The sequence below is a fragment of the Staurois parvus genome, unplaced genomic scaffold (genome assembly GCF_062004578.1).
Source record: "Staurois parvus isolate SC_StPar_1 unplaced genomic scaffold, SC_StPar_1.0 ptg000886l, whole genome shotgun sequence".
NCBI classification, from domain to species: Eukaryota; Metazoa; Chordata; class Amphibia; order Anura; family Ranidae; genus Staurois; species Staurois parvus.
In genome coordinates, this window is record NW_028318682.1 from 3,568,446 (window position 1) to 3,591,994 (window position 23,549).

Consider the following 23,549-nt stretch of genomic DNA (forward strand, 5'->3'; position numbering starts at 1 on the left):
TTACTGTGGAACAGGTTTAATTACAATGACATAGATACATTACATTTTGGTGAATGAAAACCTAGAAAGACCTTTGTCGAATTTTTTCATCATCTTGGAAGACACTACTCTATAGAATCAAAATATAAGTGCCTTTAATTCATTCACTAACAGGATGATACTGGTGTTCTGTATTTCTGGGAAAACTCACTTTATGTATGCTGATCAAAAAAGTGAAAAAAAAAAAACTAAAACTCAGGCTGCATGAAAATGGAGTCACAGTAGCACAGTCAGCAGGGAACCGGGAGCTTTTCCATATGAAGGGAGCAGGGGTGGATTGTCGAGGAGCACTTCAGAGAACAGCCTCCAGGCTGAGAATTCTGGTGTTTGCCAAGCATATTTTGGGGGGATGGATGTTCAATTCACAAGCTAACACACATGAGTAAGGATTCAAAATTTTCAAAAAAAGTGACAATTTTCATTGGAGTCCAATACGATCACTCCTAATTGTGAATTGAGCCTCTACTGTTTTCATGCTGCATTTACGTCATTTTGTTTTTTAAATTACAATTGAATTTTAAAGCTTACATTTCTCCAAACCAGATAATACAGTTTTCATTGAATATACCCGATTTCTTCCATCTCTCATTGACTCCAGTTTAGAATACAGCACCTGAGCTCTCACATCTGTCAGTTTGCAGAGCCATTACAGAAGGGTCCCATTTTCACAGGGAAGAAGGGCAACCACATTTGATTTGGCTTTTTAATGTCTGCAACACAGGCCCCAGACAAATCTCACCAGAAATACAAAAACGTCAGCTGTCCAACATGAAAAATGAAATTTAGGTATGTGGAAGCCTGACCTCAAAGTAAAGACACAAGCAGTGTCTGGTAACAGATCAGTTTCATCATATTCACTCCTCCATGGGAGCTGCATGAAGATAAAATTAGTCCATATATCCCTTCCACAATCAAAGTCCTTGTATTTAGGAACCAGCAAAATTATGGAAAAAAAAACAAAAACAAAGTAAAAACCAGTGAAATAAGGGGAGATTATTTGGGTGGGTCAGTGTTGATTCCATATTTCTCTTTGAGAAGTTTAAGCTGCTCTTCTTTTTTCTTTGTGTCCATCTTCTGGAATGCCTGAAATAAAACATAATTTTTTGATCACTTATCTGCTACGTCACAATTTATTGAGTGGAACATAACGCAGGAGAAGAAAGCTGAAAAGATGAATAGAGGGGACAAGCACAAATGAGATTACAGCTGACACTTTTTCAAGTGCTGCTAAGGAAATTAAATATATGGTTGATTCAATACTTCTAAAACTCCACTGTGCCCTTAGCGGTTATGCTTAATATCCAATAATAAAAATATTTAAACATAATAATAAAAATAATTTACACACTGTAGTTATTTGGTGCCCAGCACTTATACTACTAGTCACCACCAACTCTGTAAATTGTGCAATCCTTGCGGTAACCCCTAGCAGCCATAAATCATTAATCTACTCTGTGTTATATCCATCAAATGGTGAATAAAGTCACCCCTCCCCCCTTAGTATGGTTGACTCCTAGACAGCTTTGACCTTCTTATCTGAAAAGGTCAGTTTGTGATTTCTCACATTGTACCATCAATGTTGAAAGATCATAAACCATAGATGGTTTTGTCCTCAATTGTCCATACATTCATCACATCAGCACCATAAGGAGTGAAAATCCACACGGTATTCTTTATTTAATATCAAAAGAAAAAAAAAAAGAAAACACACACACACACAATGAAGTGCTCCAATCAGCACCATCATACAAAAGAGTTTAGTCTTATGAGAGCAAGCGTGTACTTCTCAGTACATTGTCTCTAACCCCACTAACAAATTTCCTGATATGGGACTTTCTCAGGAGCAGCCCTGAGTGAATCCTATGTGACGAAACATGTAAGGAGGGGCTAGTGACATTGTCATGTACTGAGATACTCTCTTGCCAAGACCAGGAAATTGTCTGTTGGTGCTGCCCCATCTTGTGCATTTCTCGGCATGAGACTTCCTCAGGAGATCTCCAAAGAAATCTTCTGTGACAAAATGCATGGGATGGAGTTAGTGACATTGTCTCACAGCAAAGAGGTAGTCACTTGGTCTCTTAAGTTGGTGCTGGTTGGTACACTTATACTGTAAAAGATTTTATATGCTTTCAATACTAAAAATGTTCTACACCATGTGAATTTTCCCTCTTCCTCTGGGGAATGTATAATCGACCAAAGGAATTAAAGACAAGACATGGTTTATGATCTTTCAACAGTAAATCGACCTTTCAAGTTAAAAAGGTCGAAAATGTCAGTAAATCAACCTTGCAAAGGGAAAAAGGAACAGGGATGACATAGTTCACAAGTGTTGCTACTGGCACCATCTAATAGATATCACACAGAGGAGATCAATGACTTGGAGTTGCTACAGATCACTCCCGTCAAGGATTCATGTTTTGCTTTTGAAAGATATTGCTCCAGGATTATTTAGCATGTATGAAGAAGGGAGAGTTTGCGATTAGCAGTTGGCATAATCATTAAGTGCTGGGCACCAAAAAAAAATGTATATATGGTTGATTGCTTTGGGCAACACCACCATCTTGCTTTCATAATTGGTAGATAAGCCTAAAAAACAAAACAAAAAAGGCATACATATGTAGATCTAGAGCCAAAAAAGGTACAGGAGAGAACCTCTCACAGAGCCGAAGACTAAAGACTAAGCAGTTATAATTTCCCCCTCTGATGAGAAGAGGTACTGAACCAGCACATGCATCTAACCAAGACTAATGTGTGTACCTGAATAAACCTATTTAAAAAAAAAAAAATAATAATAATAATAATTTACATCAGGATATGTTCACACCTGCATGAAAGGCATTATCCTTATCCTGCACTACTTGGCAAGTCCCTGACCTTCAGCAAGACACCAGATATGCACATTTATGCTGGTAACAACAGCACATGGACTTTTAAATCCTTTCACTGCCAGGTACATATGTCATACTGACCTGACCGCAGGGGGTTTTACACACATTCCCAATGACTGCAGCCTCTGGGATTATGTGTAAATCAGACAAGCAGACTCCTGCCTGTCAGGTGGAAGCATTCGGGCTAAATAGACAAATGAAACCAGCGCTCAAATCTTCATGCAGACTAGGATTACTGTAACTGTCATTCGTTGAGGTGTACCCCTTAGAAGATCAGGAAATCTTGATACTGGTGAAAAAAAGCAAAACAGGGCGCACTCTCTTCGTGCATTACCATGGTGAAACACAAATTTATTTAAAAGCATAAAAATGCATACTCACAAACCAAAGAGGGATAAAAACAGAGGAGAAGAAGACGAGTCCGTAATGACAGTCCAAACTGACGGTAGACCCTTGGTGAGGTAGGCTAACGCGTTCCAGAAGACGTACTCCCTTCTTCAGAGCTAAGAATATGCATTTTTATGCTTTTAAATAAATTTGTGTTTCACCACGGTAATGCACGAAGAGAGAGCACCCTGTTTTGCTTTTGTTTGGAAGCATTCGGGCTGCTTGCCCATCTGTGGCCTGGTAACAACATGGCGGGTGCAAGGGAGGGATGAGAGCAGACATGTCCGCTCTCCTCCCTTTCCTGTTACTGACCTAGAAAGCGACGTGTTTAACATCACTTTCAGGTCTCCATGTCAGTTTCCCCGGCAAGTACGGCTAGAAAAGAATGTATTGCAATGTGATCTGCATGACATTACATTCAATGGAACACAGAGGAGCCATCCAGAGGAGACACTGGATGTCTCATTAAAGACAGCCTGTCAGCAGAAAATCATTGCATAGGGAACTTTTTGTCCCCTATGTGACGAAAGAAAAAAAAAAAAAAAAAAAAACTTGGGTTAAAAAAAAAAGGTTTAATTTGTAAGAAATTTCAAGTTACACCCAAGCACATAATCCCCCAACCCACATATAAGCAAGTACAAAACATAAATGCAAGCATCAGGGGTGCCTATGCATGAAAATGTTGATTGCAACACACTTGAGAGTGAGAGCAATATTTCTAGCACCAGGCCTCCGCTATAATGCTAACCTGATGACCTATTAGGGACTTTTAAAGTGTCGCCTACAGAAAATATAGGGTAATGAGGATTGTCTCCTATTCACAGGCACACACAAATTTAAGGTTTGACATGTTGGGTACCCATTTACTCAATGCAACCTCATCTTTTTACCAAAAAAATTGGTAATTTATTGTGTTTGTGTGCCCTAAAATTAACTTTAGTGCGATTTTTGTGTTTCCTAGACCTTTGCGGCAATATCATGTTTCATATAAAACTGGAACCACTATTTTATTCTCTAGGGTGTTTGCTTTCAGAAAATGTATACTGTTTTGGGGTTTCTATGTAATCTTCAGGCCTTGAATGATTTTTTTTTTTAAATTTGTGCAAAAATTTAAAAGCAGCTCTAGCAGTGAAATTAAGACAACTTAGCAGTGGCAGTTCCCATATCCCTATCCTATCAAGAGTTCCTGGTAAATAGGAAGCAAGAATAGTATAGGGATTCCTGGCTAACAAAGCACCCACCCTAGGATTCTTCTGCTGTATAGTACCCGGACATACAGAAAAACTCAGGATCTGCCTCTTCGGTAGTGCCCTTGTAGGAGGCACATAAAGCCACGGTACGGGGTCATATTATACAGCTGGCGGTGGCTTGGAAGCAGGAGCATCTTCTTTTGGATCTTCACTCTCTACTGCAGGGTTGGACCTACTTGCTTCTTCGGTGGCTGAACGGGCCCTGCATTGGACCAAACATAAATTTTATTCCAGTGCTAATCTGCCGGGTCCAATGCTGGCCAGGAAACTCAACTCTGTAGGGAAACACCACAAACCGATACAGTTGCGACTTCCTGCGGGAGGCTGTACTTCCAATCCCCAGTAGATTGTTTCCCATTTCACGGACTTCCTTTCACACTTTTACGCTAAACCAGATCCATTCCCTGTAGCTCAGGCAGAGGCGTTCTTTCAAGATCACAGACTTCCTGGATTGTCCGAAGCGGCACAATGACTCTCAACGCCGGTGTAACCGTATCTGAAGTGCTTCAAGCTATCAAATCTCTACGGTCCACCGCAGCCCCGGGTCCTGACGGCTTTTCAGGACTCTATTATAAGAAGTTTGCGAAACTGCTGGTGCCCTTTTGGCTGATTATTTCAATGAGTTATGACAGGGCTCTTTGCCCTCTCCGGACGTTCTCAGAGCTCATATCTCAATGATTCCTAAGACAACAGACGATGTGCAGGAACCGCAAGCCTTTCGGCCCATTTCTCTTCTTAATGAAGATCTGAAGATATTGGGCAAAATCCTCGGTCTTCATATCAATAAATAACTGCGTAGTCTGGTCCACAGGGACCAAGTAGGTTTTGTCCCCGGGAGGCAGGCAGGTGATAACATTCAAAAAGTGGTCCATCTTATAGATTTTCTACAACAGCTGAAAATCCCGGGATTCTTACTGTCCTTAGACATATATAAAGCTTTTGATTCTCTATCCTTGGAATATCTGCAGTTTGAGCTGTCTTGTTGGGGCTTTGGGGATTCTATTCTCTCTTGGATTCAAGCCTTGTATTCTTCCCCTTCGGCTTCGGTTAAATACGCTGGGTATTTCTCAGATCCCTTTCCTATTTGGCGAGGGACAAGACAGGGATGCCCCCTGTCCCCGGCGCGCTCTGTCCTAGCGCTTCAGCCGCTGGCTTTAGCACTCCGGGCCAATTGTAATATATCGGGTGTTCAATACGCAGTTGAACCTTTTAGCGGATGATGCCCTCTTGATTCTCACTAATCCCCTGACGACGTTCCCAAATTTGCAGCAGGTTCTTGCGCATTTCTCCTGGATTTCAGGTCTCCGTATTAAATTGGATAAGACTGTTGCTCTCAATATTACTTTGACTTCAGATTTGGTTTTGTGCGTACAATCCCACTTCCCTTACAAATGGGCTTCCTCTTCACTTGAATACCTAGGCATTCGCTTGACCCCACCTATGGCTCTTTATTTGCTGTGAATTATTACCCATTTCTTCGCCGTGTCCTCTCTTATGCACCCCTGGCAATTTCCGCACCTGTCTTGGATAGGATGGTTTAATTCAGTGAAAATTACCTTCCTGCCTAAATTGTTGTACTATTTTCGCACCCTCCCAGTGTGGGTTCCTCCTTATTTTCTTCGGTTGATTGAGGCGAGGATTATGCGATTTATCTGGCCCGATAGGCGCCCCAGAGTCTCCAGAAATACGATTTTTGTTACGCTTCCATAGACTCCAGGGAGGTCTTGGGGTGCCTAATGTAAGTATTATCATGCGAGCCAGATTGTCCCACTGTCTATGTTGCACGCTTCCTGTGACGTTCCTCTCTGGGTCCTGCTAGAATTACATAATTGTGCCCCTATTGTGACATCGATGCTTCTATGGCTCCCCCCTGCCCTATGCCTTATAACACAGAGTCCGATTTTCCTCCATGGCCTACAAGTGTGGGACTCGGTACGCTACTCCAGTGGCTTGATGTCACCTTTCCTACCTTTGCTTCTGATTATTAACAATACTCTCTTCCCACTGGGTTTAAATCAACCAATGGCGTTCTCTTGGTGGGTGGTCAATGGTTTTTCGCAGGTGCGACACTTTTTGACTTCTCGGTCCTTCCCCACCTAGAATTCTCATCGGGAGTCACGGGATGTCCATCAGGCAGAATTTTTTCATTACCTTCAATTGTGGCACTGGCTAACCTCACTGCGGGCCACTTCCGCTGTCCCGTATCAGAAATCTGCCTTTGAACAGCGTAGCCAACAGCGTCCGGGCGCCCCGGGCCTTATTCCCCTACTTTATGCATCTTTGAATAGATGCTCAACCTGTACTTCACTCTCATATGTCACTCAGTGGGAGCGCAACGTGGGGGAGGATGTGGATCTGGAGGACTGGAATAAGGCCTGGTCGTTCATAGCTAAATGTTAATTCAATACAACCACGCTGTAGGCGGCATACAAAGTGTTGTTTCGTCAGTATTGGGTCCCGGCGAACCCTGCCTGCAGTGATTGCTGCTTTCGGGGTTGTTGTCATAGTGGAGATGTGTTGAATATATGGTGGTCGTGGCCGAAACTGATTCGTTTTTGGTCTTGTGTATTTGGCTTCCTTTTCGCCTTGTTCCATCTCTCCATACGCCAGGAGGCTCGGTACACTTTGCTTCATTGTCCCATACCGGGCCTGTTGTCTCAGCAGCAGTTGGCTTCCTATTTGTTCTTGTCGGTAACTAGAACAATTGCTCAGACATGGAAGAGCCCATCTGTCCCTCTTCAGGGAGTGCGGGACCGTATGACCACTCTGATGTTCAATGAACAGACATCGAGTATCTGTAACAACTCCCAACTGAATTTTTTTTTTAAATATTGGAGTCGTGGTTTACATATGCTTTTCCCACACTCCTCCCGGCTAGTCTGGGTTTGTGATGTTATTCGGTGTTGGCGTTCCTGGACCCATGTTACTGGTCTTGTCTTCTTCTTCCTTTTGTACTCCTTTTTATTATTGCTTGCCTTTTTTGAGAGGCGGTGGATAGCTGCCTTTGGCTTGAGCGACTGTCAGTGTTATATCACTGTTTTTGTAATTTATGTGCCATTGATAGCCTCTGCGTGGGTGCACCATTTGCTTGGTTGGTGTTCGAGCACGGTTTTCTTTACTTTTTATGTGCCATTGAAAGCCCCTGCGTGGGTGTGTCTTGTTGCTCAAGTCTTGTTGAAATGTTTACAAATTAATAAAAACCATTGAAATACAAAAAAAAATAAATAAAAACACAACCCACTAATATCAGCTTCCTTGTAGGATATCCATAAACCTCCCTGTGTGTGTGGATGATAGCGCCACAATTCAGACGTGTGACCAAGCACAGCTTTTTAATTGTGAGTGCAGGGTGTTCACTGTAACTAGTCATATAGTAAGGGCTGCTTTGGAACAGAGGAAGGAAAAGATAATGTAATAACATCTCTTGAACAAAAGGGTTTTTAGGAAGCATCAAACATTTCGCGGACCTCATTGACAGATGAAGAGAATACTTGTCTAAATCCTCTGAAGCATGCTGCTAAATGAACCAAAGCATTACTTACCCTGTTTGCATTATAGTACAAGACAACCAAGTATCTGTTACAGACATTAAAACCGGACAGATGATCACAGGCGTTTTTGGCATCAAAGATGTCTTCATAGACCACATATGCAGTGCCTCTGGTCTCTGGCGTGTTCCCACTGAAAAACACACACAAGACGATATAACATCTAGAAAGTAACAAGCTATATAGCAGCATTTTCCACACCTGTCTTCAAATGCCACCTTCAGCTCATGCTTTATGAATATATGCAAAACAGCCCTGCAGAGATGCCAATTACGTAGATCTACCTGTGTCAGTGCCAGCTGACCGTCCGATTCTGTCCTGCTAGACAGGAGATGGAGGTCTGGGAAACACTGCTCATGAAAAATCAAAATTAAAAGCAAAATAATTTCCAATACAATAGGCAACCTTTTTTTCCCTACAGCTTCTCTTCATTAAAGTGGACATCCCATACAATTTAGGCATTCAGGTCTTGTTTACACACTAGTGGAAATGACTGCTGCTGCTCTGAAAAAACAATCCATACTTGGATCGGTTTTCGGAAGAGTTTGACAGGCGGCGAGGAAGGGATATGGAGCCTCCCTTACCACCTGCTTTATACCCCTAAATGCTGCACTACCACTCCCCATTGCACGCTGCCTTATTCACTTGTATTGGTCATTTTCAGCTGGCTGTAGTTACTGGGTGGGGGCTTGGCTGCAGTAAAAACACATCTCAACCACATGGTTTTACTGCCCCCCAACTGCTACTGTAAAGGAGCCCTTAAAGCTGAACTTCATGTATGATCCCAATTACAGTTACATTGGTTTCTCTTACACATACATTAATTTTATGGGTTGCCTTTTCTTTCCAGCCAAGTATCATTTTCTTCCACACCCTGACTTCCTTGGCTCCTTTTTCTAGCCAGGTCTCTATGGAGCCACCACAGCATGCACTTCTACCCAGAGTTACACTAATGCAATTATATCATCTGTGCATCAAAATGCACAATTTGCACACAGCGGGGAGGAGAAACAGTGTATGTATACACATACATATATATACACATATACACACACACACTATATACATAAAAGTGCAGCGCTTAAAGAAGTGTAAGAAACCAGTGAAAAAATGTGTCAAAAAATAGTCCATCCAAAAATAAAGTAAAAAGTCCCAGAGGCCATGATGAAACAAAGGAAATCCAAGGACAGTTGATATGTCACGAACCATTCATACAAAAGGCTTACCAGAAAGGCATGACCCCGTTAAGAGTGGGAAATTGCGCTTTGTTAAACAACCCAGAAAGCCAGTCACTTGAATCCTCCTCCAGATCACCAAAACAACAGATAAAGATCTTCCAAACAATGAACCACTCAGGATAAGGCTCAGACTTGTAGTAGGAAACATGTAAAGAAAGAGTGCTCCACATAGTGTAAAACCATTATAACATTTATTTAAAGTACGGTTGCACTCCAATCCAAATTTCCAGTTTCAAAAATGGCCACCGGCTGGTCACGCATGCGCAGTAGCGTGTGTACGAGCCACATACACACGCAGGCCATTTTGGATACTAGAAATTTGGATTTTTTTTCCTATCAATGCCTAATGAGGTTATCTTTCATGTGAGTGCAACTGACCACTCTTAACGGGTCATGCCTTTCTGGAGAGCCTTTTGTATTACATTACATTACATTACATTACATTGAGTTTATATAGCGCCAAAGGGTTTGCTCAGCGCTGTTCAATAGAGGGGGGGACAATACATGAAACATTACAGCAGCTACGAACAGCACACGAGGGGTAAGAGGGCCCTACTCTTTCCAGCTTACAATCTGGGAGGGAGGGGGTAGTGGTACAGGAGGAAGTGGCTGTGGGGGATGGAGTGGTAGGAGGAATGAAGGAGAGCAGCAGTTAGGTGAGGGTGGGGTAGGCTTCCCTGAAGAGGTGGGTTTTCAGGGAGCGCCTGAAGGTGAGGAGGGAAGGTGACAGTCTGATGGATTGGGGTAGTGAGTTCCAGAGGATGGGGGAGGACCTGGAGAAGTCGTGCAGACGTGCGTGTGAGGAGGAGACCAGGGAGCAAGATAGAAAGAGGTCCTGTGAAGAGCGAAGGGTACGGGTAGGGTGGTACTTGGGAATCAGGTCGGTGAGGTAGTTAGGGGCAGTGTTGTGAATGGCTTTGTAGGTCAGAGTGAGTAGTTTGAATTTGATGCGTTGGGCGATAGGGAGCCAGTGGAGGGAGAGGCAGAGGGGGGTGGCAGAGGTGGAGCGGCTGGTGAGGTGGATGAGTCTGGCAGCTGAGTTCAGGATGGTCTGAAGCGGGGAGAGTTTGCACTGGGGTAGGCCGGTGAGGAGGGAGTTGCAGTAGTCCAGGCGTGAGATAATCAGGGAGTGCACAAGTAGTTTAGCGGTGTCTGGGGTAAGGAAGGTGCGTATTTTGGCGATATTGCGGAGGTGGAGCCTGCATGTGTTTGTCAGTGATTTGACATGAGGTTGGAAGGAGAGGTTAGAGTCCAGAATGACCCCAAGGACTTTGGCTTGCGGGGCGGGATTGATGGTGGTGATGTTAGTAGTGATGGATAGGATGGGGGGGGGGGGGCGCGGGCAGGAGGGAAGACGAGAAGCTCGGTTTTGGAGAGGTTGAGTTTGAGGAAATGGAGCGACATCCAGTCAGAGATGTCGTTTAGGAGGTGAGTGATGCGGGCGGAGAAAGTGGAGGTGAGGTGAGGGGTGGATAGGTAAATTTGAGTGTCATCAGCATAGAGATGGTAGTTGAAGCCGTGGGAGTGTATGAGTTTGCCAAGGGAGGAGGTGTAGATGTAGATGGAGTTGTTGGTGACACAACTGTTCTTGGATTTTCTTTGTTTCATCACAGCCTCTGGGACTTTTTTCTTTGTTTTTGGATGGACTATTTTTTGACACATTTTTCTTACAATTATCTGTCACTTTTTTAAGTGCTGCACTTTTATGTATATAAATGTATGTGCTGTTTCTCCTCCCTGCTGTGTGAAAATTGTGCATTGTGTGTGGTTTATTGCCTAGTATCAGGGTTTTTGTGTTCAGCTGCTATATGTTATACACCTAATTTTTTGATTATTGATCATTTATTGTAATTTTTATTCGCACAGATATATATATATATATACATACATATATACATACACATACACACACACACACACCTAAACACCAAAATAAACAACTACATGGAACACACCCTGGCTGGAAGTTAGAAGGAAGATTGCAACCAGAAGCTGGAGCTGTGTTCATCGGAGTCAGCTAAATAAAATATTTACAAATTAATTGCAAAATAGTATTATTTGGAATATTTAATGCATTTAAATTGAGAGGTGTTTTATCAAAAGAAAAGTTTAATACTACTTTAAAAAAGGTAGGGCATTCTCTGTTCTACTCTATAACAATAGGGCTTACCACACAACATGCACTCCCAGGGTTTACTGGATTAAATTATTATATAAGAAAACACATATTATTGGAATAGTATGTGACTGGCAGAGGTAATTGGCCATGTTTTGTGGTTTATGCTCCAGATGATGACCATTAGCGGTAGCTTCCTGGCAGTGACAGAGTTTGCTTGGCGGTGGTGGGGCCCCTCCTGTTAGTGTGAAGGACATTACAGTAATCTCAGCAAGTCTGCAGGGAATCATCCATTACAAGCCTCTGCTTCTAGATGGCTTGGAAGTAGTCTGACAGACGCAATGACTGATTGTATCTTTGTTGCTTCCAAAGGGTAATGATTCCAAGAAACGCTACAGGACGAACCGCATTAAAGTGTCTTCTGCAATGGTGAAAATTATATTTGAACACTCAGAAAATAAATAGCACAGACATAAACCTGAAAACAAATCTTTTGACAATAGAAGGATTAAGAAGAGCCTAGTGTGTGGATTCATGTAAGCTTCCACATAAAGCCAAACTCTGGGCAGATATAAAAGCCCAGTAATCTGTTCTTGGAAAAAACTAAAATAATAAATAGGACTAGCACAAGTACCTAAATCTGTCTTTAGATTAGCTTCCCGCAGTCCTCCAGAAATCTGCACTGAGACTGGGAGAGAGACCAGGTCAGTACTGTGAGATAATCGACTCTATTGATTTGCAAAGCACCTCCATTCTAACACAATTTACAGAATGGGAGGTTACAAGGATGTTCTCATCAAAGTGTTGCTTTTTCTTTATTATCCAATCAAAGGGCTGGATCCCTTGTCCAATGTGTATTACTTAACTAAAGAGGAGGTCAAGTGTGGTTAGGAGATCCTGTTGTATTGCCAATTCAGAGTCTCTTTAAAGCCCACCCCTGACCACCTTGTGCTTGCCTTCACAGTGCTGTGTCAGGTGACTATTTTGATCAGCACAGAATCAGGGTATTTAATAGCACAGGGTATTTTGAGTATAAGGTGGGCTAAAATATGGTAAAAACTGTAACATATTGCAGATTACCAGATGTGGTGGTTGTATTAGTTTCCTTTTTCAACTCTATTTTTCCACCAAGTGATTCTGACAGTACCAAACCTACTCACCTAGGGTGACAATGCTCACTAGCTGTACTGTATCTTACCAATCATTTATCTATAGAGGAGCAGAAAATATGGACTACAGAACACCTCCCCTCTCTTTAGTTATATAACTTGGGGGGGGGGGTATTCTGTAGCACACATAGGTGAGGTGGGCAGGGCTTGTAGAACTGCTTGAGATAACACAGCAGAGTGGACAGTTTGTGGCCTGAAGGAGTAAAAATCAATACCAGCACAGTCAGGATGCAGTCACTGTGACGGAGAACGTTCCATGGGGCTCAGTCGATTCCTAACTTGACAGCTAGAATCTCAAAATTTAAGCCACGTATGGCTAGTTTACTGAACTACGGAGAGCTTCATACGCAACCATAACAAATGGACTTGTCAAAACTATGTAAGCATATGTGTACCAGCCTGTAATACCCCTTCATTACCAGGCCATTTTTCACTCCATTACTCAACTATGCAACACTGTGAGACAACGATTTCTTTCGGTAGTATATAATAACAATTTTTACTGTAAAAAGGGAGAAAAAAAAAAAAAAAAAAAAAATGAAAAAATTCCATTTACAGCTAAAATAAAAATGCCAGCATAGAATGAAAATCATGCAAATTACTGTTTTGGAAAGTAAACACACCAATCCCATTTTTTGTCACAACTTTTTGGAAATGAAGAAACATGCTGCTATTATTATTATACAGTATTTATATAGCGCCAAAACATTTGCTCAGCGCTGTACATTATAATGGGGGACAGTACATGAGAAAATACAGTAATACAATACACAAGGGGTTCAAGGGCCCTGCTCCTCTGAGCTTACAATCTAGGACGGAGGGGATAGTGGTACAGGAGGAAATAGCTGTGGGGGATGGAGTGGTGGGAGAAGTGGAGGAGATCGGCTGTTAGGTGAAGGCGGGGTAGGCTTCCCTGAAGAGATGGGTTTTCAGGGTGCGTCTAAAAGGTGAGGAGGGTAAGTGACAGTCTGATGGATTGGGGTAGTGAGTTCCAGGGATGGGGGAAGACCTGGAGAAGTCCTGGAGTCAGGCATGGGAGGAGGAGACCAGGGAACTGGAGAGTAGGAGGTCTTGTGAGGAGCGAAGAGTACGTGTTGGGTGGTATTTGGACATCAGGTCGGTGAGGTAGTTTGGGGCAGTATTATTGACATGGTTAAACACGGAGCCTGAAAATGGTGCACTAGATACATTAATATACAGGTGATACGAGGAAGTGAACGTGTTAATGCATTGGTCGCATACAATTGCACCATGGAGGTGAAGGGGTTAATGTTTATATGGGCAGGATAAGGGAACTGGGTGAGGGGGTTCGTGGGGCATGAGAGGGCTTAAAAAAAAAAAAAAAAAAAAAAAAAAAACCTGTGCAGGGTGGATAAAAATAGATTTTTTTAATTTTTTTTATTTAAAAATCAGATTTTTTTTATTTTTATCAAATTTAATTTTAATAAAATGCTTTTGGAGTAAAAATCTATCTAAAGATAGTTTTCTATTTAAGATACATTAATAATTTAGTTTATTCAGCATGAAATGGAGCTTCGTTATGTAGCATGAGGCTGTATATTCTGCAATATTTTACATTTTTGGTAAACTCATTCAATGAATCCAAACTCTGCAAGCTGAGATCACATGCATTGCATTGATACATTCACACAATGTCACAGTAACCATGAGAAAAACATGAAATAAAAGAATTTGAGTCGTTCTCCAGCTATGTGTGATTAGCCTATTGACCTAAAATCGGTTCTGATATCGCTGTTTACTAACCTGACAGCTTATTATTCTAAAAAGGAAACCTTCATTTGGTTTGCTAACATTAAAGATTCTAACTACCAGCAAGAATGAGTTTGATTCCTTACATTTAAAGAGCACCTGTCATTTTAAATCCATCATGACAGCGCCTGTTAGCGGGCATCCACTCACCTGCCGCCACCACGTCCCTCACCTTGTTGTATCACTGCCGCATCACCAGCCGTCCCATTAAAGTGAATGGGACTGTCAGTGAGCCAACATCGGATCAGAGGAGGAGCCGCTGCGGGACAGAGATGATAGTTGCTCTTTAAAAATTATGATTTAAAACGAGCCTTTTCACTAGAGATTTAAATCAACTTGATTTAAATCAAATCCACCCTGTCCCTGTGTCAATGTAACAGAATGAATGGATCAGCAGTCGCTGATCCATTCATCCTGTCCCCGTTCACATTTACACAGTCTCTCTCTCCTTCCCCTATTTTAAGGGGAAGGGGATGGATCAGCACTGTAAATCGTACCATGTGATGGTTGTGATGACCAATCAGAGCGATCACGTTACCCAGCCCCTCGGGTCAGCTCAGTACAGTTTCTCGGTGTACCTAGCCATCTAATGACTGCTCTGTACACAGCAATCATCAAGCAGATCGGTTGACCAATGGCTATTTATCCAATGGCACTGGGAAAATAAAGGGCCGCCAATGTACCAATAAAGTGTACATTCAAAAAAAAGTACCACTGTAGAAAAGAGGTTAAACGAAAAAGAATATCACTAAAAATATGTGCTCACTATATACGTTCTACTTCTCCTTACACCCACAGACCCCCGTATGCTAAACCAAATTACAATCAAAATACATACCACGTAACATATTTTTTTTATTGCTCACTTTGCCAAAAGTACTACAAGAATCCGCAAAAAAAAAGGGGGGGGGAAATGGACTTACACTCTGATCTGGCGAATAGGTCCATACTTTCCAAAGATATCATACATTTCCTCCCCAGTGATTTTATAGGGCAAATTCCTGATGTACAATATCCGGTTCACTTCAGGTGGTAAACGGATCTGAGAAGCAGAAGAGATGTACGAATTAGAAGGTGGAAATATTCACAGTTCATTATTTCTCATATAGAGAGCAATCACAGAATTACACATGAAAACTGCATTATAAAGGAGTATTCATTTCCCCATTTTTGAGGGCAACTATACAAAGATGACTGGGAAATGTTAGGAGTGTGTATAAAGCAGACACTTGGAGGTGTGTTATCTAAAGATTTACAGAACTATGCAGTCTGTGGAACTGCTTGTGCATTTGGACTGTGTAAATGGGGGCAAACAAATGTTACTAGGCTATTCTCACTCCAGAATGTTTTGTATTCATACAGAATACAGTGAACTATAGCTACTAGATGGCATTGACTAGAACAGTCAATATTTATTTCCTATGATCATCAGCTCCATCTAGTGGCTGTATTTTTCCAAAACACTTTTTTTTAACACCTTCCCGCCCAGCCTGTTGCAGATTGATGGCAGGGCGGGTCACACCTGACTGGGCGTTATATAAAACGTGTCGCTCACGCAGCCGCAGGACCACACAGCAGCGTGATCTGTCACCGTCTGTGTCCACGGGACACAGCCCGTGACATATTACTACACTGGCTCATTGCCAGTGTCATGTGACCAATCACAGCAGATTGCATGTCAATTATATACAATGGATGGCTTCCTGTCATGCCATCCATTGTATACAGTTATGTTGTTAGCTGTGACTGGTCAAAGCAGTCACATGATACAGACAGGGTCATTCACAGCCCATCTGTATCATGTGATCAGCTTTGCCCAATCACAGCTAATCACAAGAGACTGAATTAATCAGTTTCATTCAGTAACAATCATTGCAAATATCAATGAAACACATTGGTATTAGCAATCATAATGTGTTAAAAAAAAAATCCTGATCACTTGCCCAGAGTAGTTCAATGTTACTATGGTAACATTGTATTGCTTTGGTCACAGTGTGTTGAAAAAAAACAATGTAATAAAAAATGAAAAAATAGAAATATTTGAAAAAAATACAAATTAAATTAATATTTTCACCAAAGAAATGTAGCAGAATACACTGTGACCTAAATTTATGAAGAAATGTTATTTATTTTCAAAATTTTATAACAGAAACGAAGAAAAGAGTGTTTTTTTCCAAAGTTTCAGGTATTTTTTTTTTATTAAGTAAAAAATAAAAAACTCCATGATGATTAAATACCATCAAAAGAAAGCTCTATTTGTGTTAAACAAATTATAAAGATGACCGCGCAATTGTCATTCAAAGTGCGACAGCGCTGAAAGCTGAAAATTGGCCTGGGCAGGAAGGGGGTATAAGTGCCCGGTACTGAAGTGGTTAATGAATAACATTTAACCTGGAGAGAAAATAGACTTAAAAACATGAATTTTTGTAAAGAAAAAGTGCACATGCAGTTTCACAGAAAGTATCTAAACCCCAACTAGATTACATTTAGTTTTCTACAGAACTGTGTAATAATAAAACAGTGTTTTCCCCAAAAAAATATTTTTCATGTTTTGTTGGATCTTAGTGCTCAGCCCAATAATTATTTTTTGTTCACAGGCTATAACACTGCACCAGCATGAGATCAATGAAGACACAAGGAATTGTGAAACTATGAAAACATTCTTTATTCACAGAAAGATCTCCCTCTAGTGCTGTTACAAATTATATTCCTGAGCTAACACTGCATTCTCACACCCATACATAGTTTTCTGTTCACTTACTGACCAATGCAGAACTGCCTTGATTGGTATTTTTTACATTCCTAAAATATCAAAATGATCTTCTCCCCCCCCCCCCCCCCACCCCTTTCACATGGCGAGCCTGATCAGGCAGACCTGATCAGATGGTCTATTCACCCCATGGACAGGTGGGTGTAAACGAACTGGTGTCTATTCACACCTGCCTGCCTAAAATCCAAGATGGTCTGTCGAACACAAGGCCCGCAGGCCAAATCCAGCCCTCCAGACCATTTCATGTCTCCCTCGCTAAGGGAGAGGAAATCCCTCCAAAGTGGCAGAAATACCTGGTGGTGACCAGAACTAGTGTCCCCATTGGAAGATTTCTACTTTATTCCTGTTCTGGGGACAAACAAAAATTTGGAGTTTGCTTTAACATTTACTCTCAGTGAAAACAGTGAACAGAACAAATAGAGAGGGGAATCTCCCGAATGGGTGCACAGGCAGCTATAAAAACTGACAGGAACAATCCCTCTCCTCTCTGGCCAAAACTAAAAAGAAAAAAAAACAAAAAAAACAAAAACCAAACACACATTTGCCTTTTACATTTAGTTATACCTTAAGAACTGAAAGCGGCATTAAATCCAAAATAAAAAAAAGTAATATAAATGTGGCAGCTGCATTAGTTTTCTTTTTTTAGGCTTCCTCCCCCTCTCTTTTTCACCTGGTGATCTGGTTAGTAATAAATCACCTCGAACATTGGGTGTATTATGTGTGTATGGATGTTTTGTTTATAAAAAATGTTTTTTACATTTTAGAATGGGGTGCCTCAAGACTGTCCATAATTTTAAAAGATGTCTTGACTTTAAAAAAATAAATAATAATAAACACTGATTTTGAAAATGTCGGACCTGAAAATGGGTCCATCTAGGAAAGGGCCCTGGTCTATCCAGCTCCTGAAGGGCTTGGAGCAAGTGCAAAGTAAGGCAGGCAAAGAATTTGTTTGTTGTTCTTTAATTTTTATCTGATGATCCAGCCAGCAAGGCTGTTTTTCTTGTATTAGATACCTCCTGTATTAGAGTGCACCCACTCTGGATAAGGGCCCACAGGGAGTACAGCAGTATTGTAAGTATGGGGGGAGTGTTAGATGTACTAGCAGATTTTGATACACTAACAAATTGAAGCCAAACTCCAGCTTACACTTTATAAGCAGAAAGAAAAGGTTTTTTTTTCTTTTTTGGATAAAGCTTTTACATAAATAAATAAAAGCTGATGAATGTAAGCACCCCTGACAGTAAACTGATACATTCCGCAGGAGTTTGTTCATTAAAAAAAAAAAAAAAGAAAAAAAGAAAAACAGCCTTGCTGGCTGGATCATCAGATAAAAATTAAAGAACAGCAAACAAATTCTTTGCCTGCCTTACTTTGCACTTGCTCCAAGCCCTTCAGGAGCTGGATAGACCAGGGCCCTTTCCTATATTGACCCATTTTCAGGTCCGACATTTTCAAAATCAGTGTTTCTCAGCCTTTTTTATTTATTTATTTTTTTAAAGTCAAGACATCCTTTAAAATTATGGACAGTCTTGAGGCACCCCATTCTAAAATGTAAAAAACATTTTTTATCAACAAAACATCCATACACACATAATACACCCAACGTTCGAGGTGATTTATTCTTCCAAAGCAAATACACTTTTGCACACTGGTACTGACTAGTGTTCCAGTGTTTCTCTTCTCCCTCAGTTTTTCTCCATCACTGAGCTAATGTGACCCCACCGCTGCTGGAGAGGGGGGTAGTGGAGGGAGAAACAAGGATGCTGTGCAGGCAAATGTCATCCTCCTTATCAAACAATTAATGTCATTGGTTGTCAGGACGTCAGTGGCTAGAAGGTCATAATGGTGCACAATGAAAACCTGTGACTTTGTGTAACTAAAAGGCAGGTTTGTTCCACCCGTTGACCTGTATACAAGGTTAGGGCAATTTTTAGACATTTGGCCAAGGCACCCCTGAAGAAACCTCAAGACAACCTGGTTGAAAAAGGCTGTTCTGAACAACATCCACAAAAGCAAGCACCACACCAGAAACTTGACGGACTTTGAATGTCTTTGCTATTCCGTATCACCAAAGACCCATCTTATCTCCAGGATTTACGAAACATTGTTTCCTACATTCACTCCTGGCGGAGAAACTGTGTTGAAAGCTTGAAATATGGATTTGAAGATTGATTTCACTGATGAGGACTGGTCCCGTATAAATATTAACCTCCAAGGAAGGAATTATAAAACTACTCCGTCGATGGTACCGCACCCCCACCCATCTCCACACCATTCTTCCTAGCACTTGTTGACATTGTCAATCCAATAAAGGGAAGCTTTTACACATCTGGTGGTCCAGCCCTCATATACACCCCATCTGGGACACCATACGTTCAGTGATCAAACAGATAATCTACCTTTTGAACCAGCCAATTTCCTTCTACACCACACAGACATCTCCCCTTCTAAATACAAACAGTCACTTACTGTTCACCTGCTGAATGCAACCGAAATGCTCATCCCCAGATTCTGGAGAACAACTAAGACCCCGGGACTCACTGAATGGTGTCACCGCACTGATCAGGTAGGAGAGATGGAGGATCTGATACACATGAGCAATGAAACTAAGAATAAGTGAAGTGAACTTCTGCACCTACTATACAAAAAATGAAACTATGTCTCCATACTTTTCCACCTGGACGCGTTGGTTCCTCTTTAAAGACTCAGATCTCTATAAACAGCATCGTCCCTCCTGAATGACTTGCTATCGGCTTTTGCCCTGCACTCATTATACAGGCTTCCATCTTTGCCTCACTGGCTAGACAGGCTGGAAAACATGCCCTGGGGACGCACATTCCCTCTCCTCCCTTTTTCCCCTCCCTCCCATTCCTGATCCGACTTTTATCGGACATTTTTTCCTGAATGTCATACCCAGCACTCTACTGATTTAACTACCTGTGCGCAATCTTCGCACTTCTGAGATACAGTATACCAACTCACTTACACAAATGACACTGTGTCTGTTTGGTTTTCTACTGTTGGGAATCTGCCCACTATTGAAGTTATTGTTTGATTGTTTTTATTCTCCAGCTGTAACCTATTTCTAAAATTGTATTAATGCTTTTTCTACATATACCTGTGACACCAAGATATGTTTTTGAATTTGATTGTACTTATCCCTGCTGGATGGTTTGTAATGCTGTTCTTGTTTTGTTTTTTCAATAAAACTTTGAACAAAAAAAAAATGAACTAGTGGTGCACCGAAATGAAAATTCTGGTGCTGATACTGAACCTTCAAAATGCACTTGGCCGAAAACCAAAACACGCAGTTTTTAAAAATGAATCTATTTTTTTTTGTAAAAAAATACACTTTGATTAAAAAAAAACAAAAAAACTATATACCCCAATTTTTTTGTACAATATGAAAGAGGACGTTACAGAGAGTAAATAGATACCCAACATGTCACACTTTAAAAAGCATGGGTGATGCTTTAAAAATGTCTACAGGTTAGCAATGTAACGTTACAGAGGAGGTCTAGTGCTAGAATTATTGCGCTTGCTCTGACATTCATGGTGATACCCCACGTGTGTGGTTTGAACACCATTTACATATGTGGGCATGGCCTACGTATGCATTCACCACTATTGCGAGCACGGGGGGACAGGGGCACTTCAAAACTTTAAAAAAAAAAATTATTTTTTTTTGTACTGTTCCTTTAAAAAACAATTTTAATCACTTATTCTTATCACAAGAAATGCATGCATCCCTTGTGATAGAAATAATTAATGACAGGTCCTCTTTATGGAGAGCTATGGGGTCAATAAGGCCCCACATCTCTCGTCTGCAATGTAAAGCATTAAAAAAAAAAAAAATGGTCGGAACGAAAAGTGACATCGCTCCGGTCCTCCAAGAGCACAGAGATGTGTGGCGGCCATCTTTTCTTCGCTCATCTCGATGGTTTCTCAGGAAAGGCTGAACAACTGAGCGGCAGACGGTGGCGAGGTTTTTTCGGCACCTGTATCGGTGCTTTTTTTAATTTCACTCGAACCGTTTCGTCCACTGAAATTTCAGTGCATCCCTAAAACGAACGAAAAAAACCAAAAAACAAAAAAGAGACAGACCGACTAATGCAGCCACCACTTCTAATGGCAAGCTGCATTATAATAAATATTTACTTTTGGGTTTTATATTGCGTAATGGCAAAAATGTTTTCCTTTTTCATTCTGTATAGAGCTACAGCAGCCATCCATCGGCTGATGAAACTGCACAGTGTCCGATTCCACAAAAAGATGAAGCAAGACAAATATGGTATTGTTGAGCTAGATAATCAATGGTTTTGTTAGATCCAAGTCAATTAGTTGTGGTAGGAGATAAAAAACAAAACAAACCTACAGCATCGATTGATCCATTGAAGGTTTTTCATGCCTTTGCCTGCAAATAACACCATCCATCAACCCAGCATGACTTTTTGCCACACCTAGTCAACTTGGATCGATTGAATCAGCCATTGTCACTCATTCACGGCATTTATTTTTTTTTTTATCTCAGATGATGTCTGATTCGAAGGACTGCTTTTTTATTACATGCCCATGGATTGTTCAGTTTTATCAAACTCTATGGCCACCATAAGAGAGGGGTATAACTAGGGGTGTACCGATACCAATACCAAGTATTTTCACAAGTACTCGTGAAAATGCTCCCGATATCTGAAACTGATGCTTTGTAGCGGTATGGCGATACAAAGTGTATGGATGCAAATTTCGCCTCAAAGAACAGCATACGATTTTAACAGGAATGCAATTCCTGTCTAAATCGCATGCAGTTTCCGCACTGCTCCTGTATGAACCCAGGCTTGTCACACAGGAGCGTGCGGGAAACCTCACTGCACTGATCCCATACAGTCACAGAAGGAAAAGCTGCTCTCCTACTCTCCTCTCAATGCTGGGGTGACAGTACAGGCTAGACGGCTTTTGATTGGTCAGCAATGCCACAGCGCTGACCAATCTGAAGCTGTCTAGCCTGTACTGTCATCCCAGCATTGAGAGGAGAGAAAATCATGGGGGATTTCAAATCCCCAGACCTGTGAAGCGGCTCTCTCTCTCCTCTCCCTGCAGGGGTGATAGTACAGGCTAGACGGCTTTTGATTGGTCAGCACCTCCACAGTGCTGACCAACTGTAAGCTGTCTAGCCTGTACAGACATCCCTGTAAGGAGAGGAGAGAAAGTTGTGGGGGATTTCAAATCCCCAGACCTGTGAAGTGGCCTTCCCTCCTCGCAGTGGTGAGAGTATGGGCTAGACAGCTTCTGATTATATAGCACTGTGGCGGTGCTGACCAATCAAAAGCCGCCTAGCCTGTACTGTCATCCCTGCACTGTGAGGAAAGAAAGCCACGGGGATTTAAAATCCCCAGCTTTTCCTTCTGGAACACAATGGGATCGGTGCAGGGAGGTTTCCCAAACTGTTCCTGTGTAAACTATGACAAGCCGGGGTTCACACAGGAGCAGTGGGGGAACTGTGTGCAATTTGGACACGAACAGCATTCCTGTACAAATCACATGCTAATCCTTGCAGTGCAATTTGTGTCCATACATTTTGTATTGACGAAAATTGCATTGCAAAGTATCGGTACTCGGTATCGGCGAGTACTTGACCGAAAGTATCGGTATTCATACGCACCAATCAAAAAAAAGAGTATTGGTGCATGCCTAGCTATAACTCCTGTCAGTCCCCCCTCCCCCATCTTGAGATTTCCCTTCAATTCTTGTCTCATACCCACAGCAGGGAGTGAGAAGAAATCCCTCGGAAGCGATGGGACACCTCAGGTAGCAGCCACAACCAGCGTTCCTATTGGAAGATTTCCTCACTACATTGGTTCTGGTGACAACATGTACGATTCTCTTTCAGTGACAAGGCAAACCATAGCAGGGTGAATCTCCCCAATGGGAGCACAGACAGCAATAGAAACCTGACAGAGGTTCTGGTCCCTCTCCACTCCATCCAAAACTAAAATAAAAAACGGATCATAACATATCTTTACACCATAGACTTAGTAGGGAGCCCTCCAGAGCCATAGCTGGGATAGGAGGCCTCCATCAAGCAACGTGCTGTGATCGGTGCAGCCCCTCCCCGGGTCCTTTACTCACATTGGCACGTTTCGCCGCTTGCATCGCCATGGTGCCGGCCACAGGACAGACAAATCACCCGGAGAAAGAAAGACACACGTACACAGATCTCCGCACTGCACAACAGGAAATAGAACCCCGCTTCCGCCCAACGTAATCACAGGGCGCCGCAATCCGCTTCCGGCGCCTGAGAGCGTAAGTCTCAAGGCGGCCATGTTTATTAAGGGAAAATTCTCCTGGCAGTGAAAGAAGTACTTAATCAGAAAAAT

General features: G+C 41.8%; 1 protein-coding gene across 1 annotated transcript; it reads right to left on the reverse strand.

Annotated features, from left to right (window-relative positions):
- Nucleotides 1–23,440, reverse strand: SF3B6 (splicing factor 3b subunit 6). Its single transcript, XM_089656107.1, has 4 exons — nt 23,302–23,440; nt 15,329–15,447; nt 8,107–8,245; nt 1–1,122 (listed from the first exon to the last, which is right to left on the reverse strand). The coding sequence occupies exons 1-4, from the start codon at nt 23,329–23,331 to the stop codon at nt 1,033–1,035; spliced, it is 378 nt and encodes a 125-aa protein (XP_089512233.1). The 5' UTR covers nt 23,332–23,440; the 3' UTR covers nt 1–1,032.
- Between the last annotated feature and the right edge of the window lie 109 nt (nt 23,441–23,549).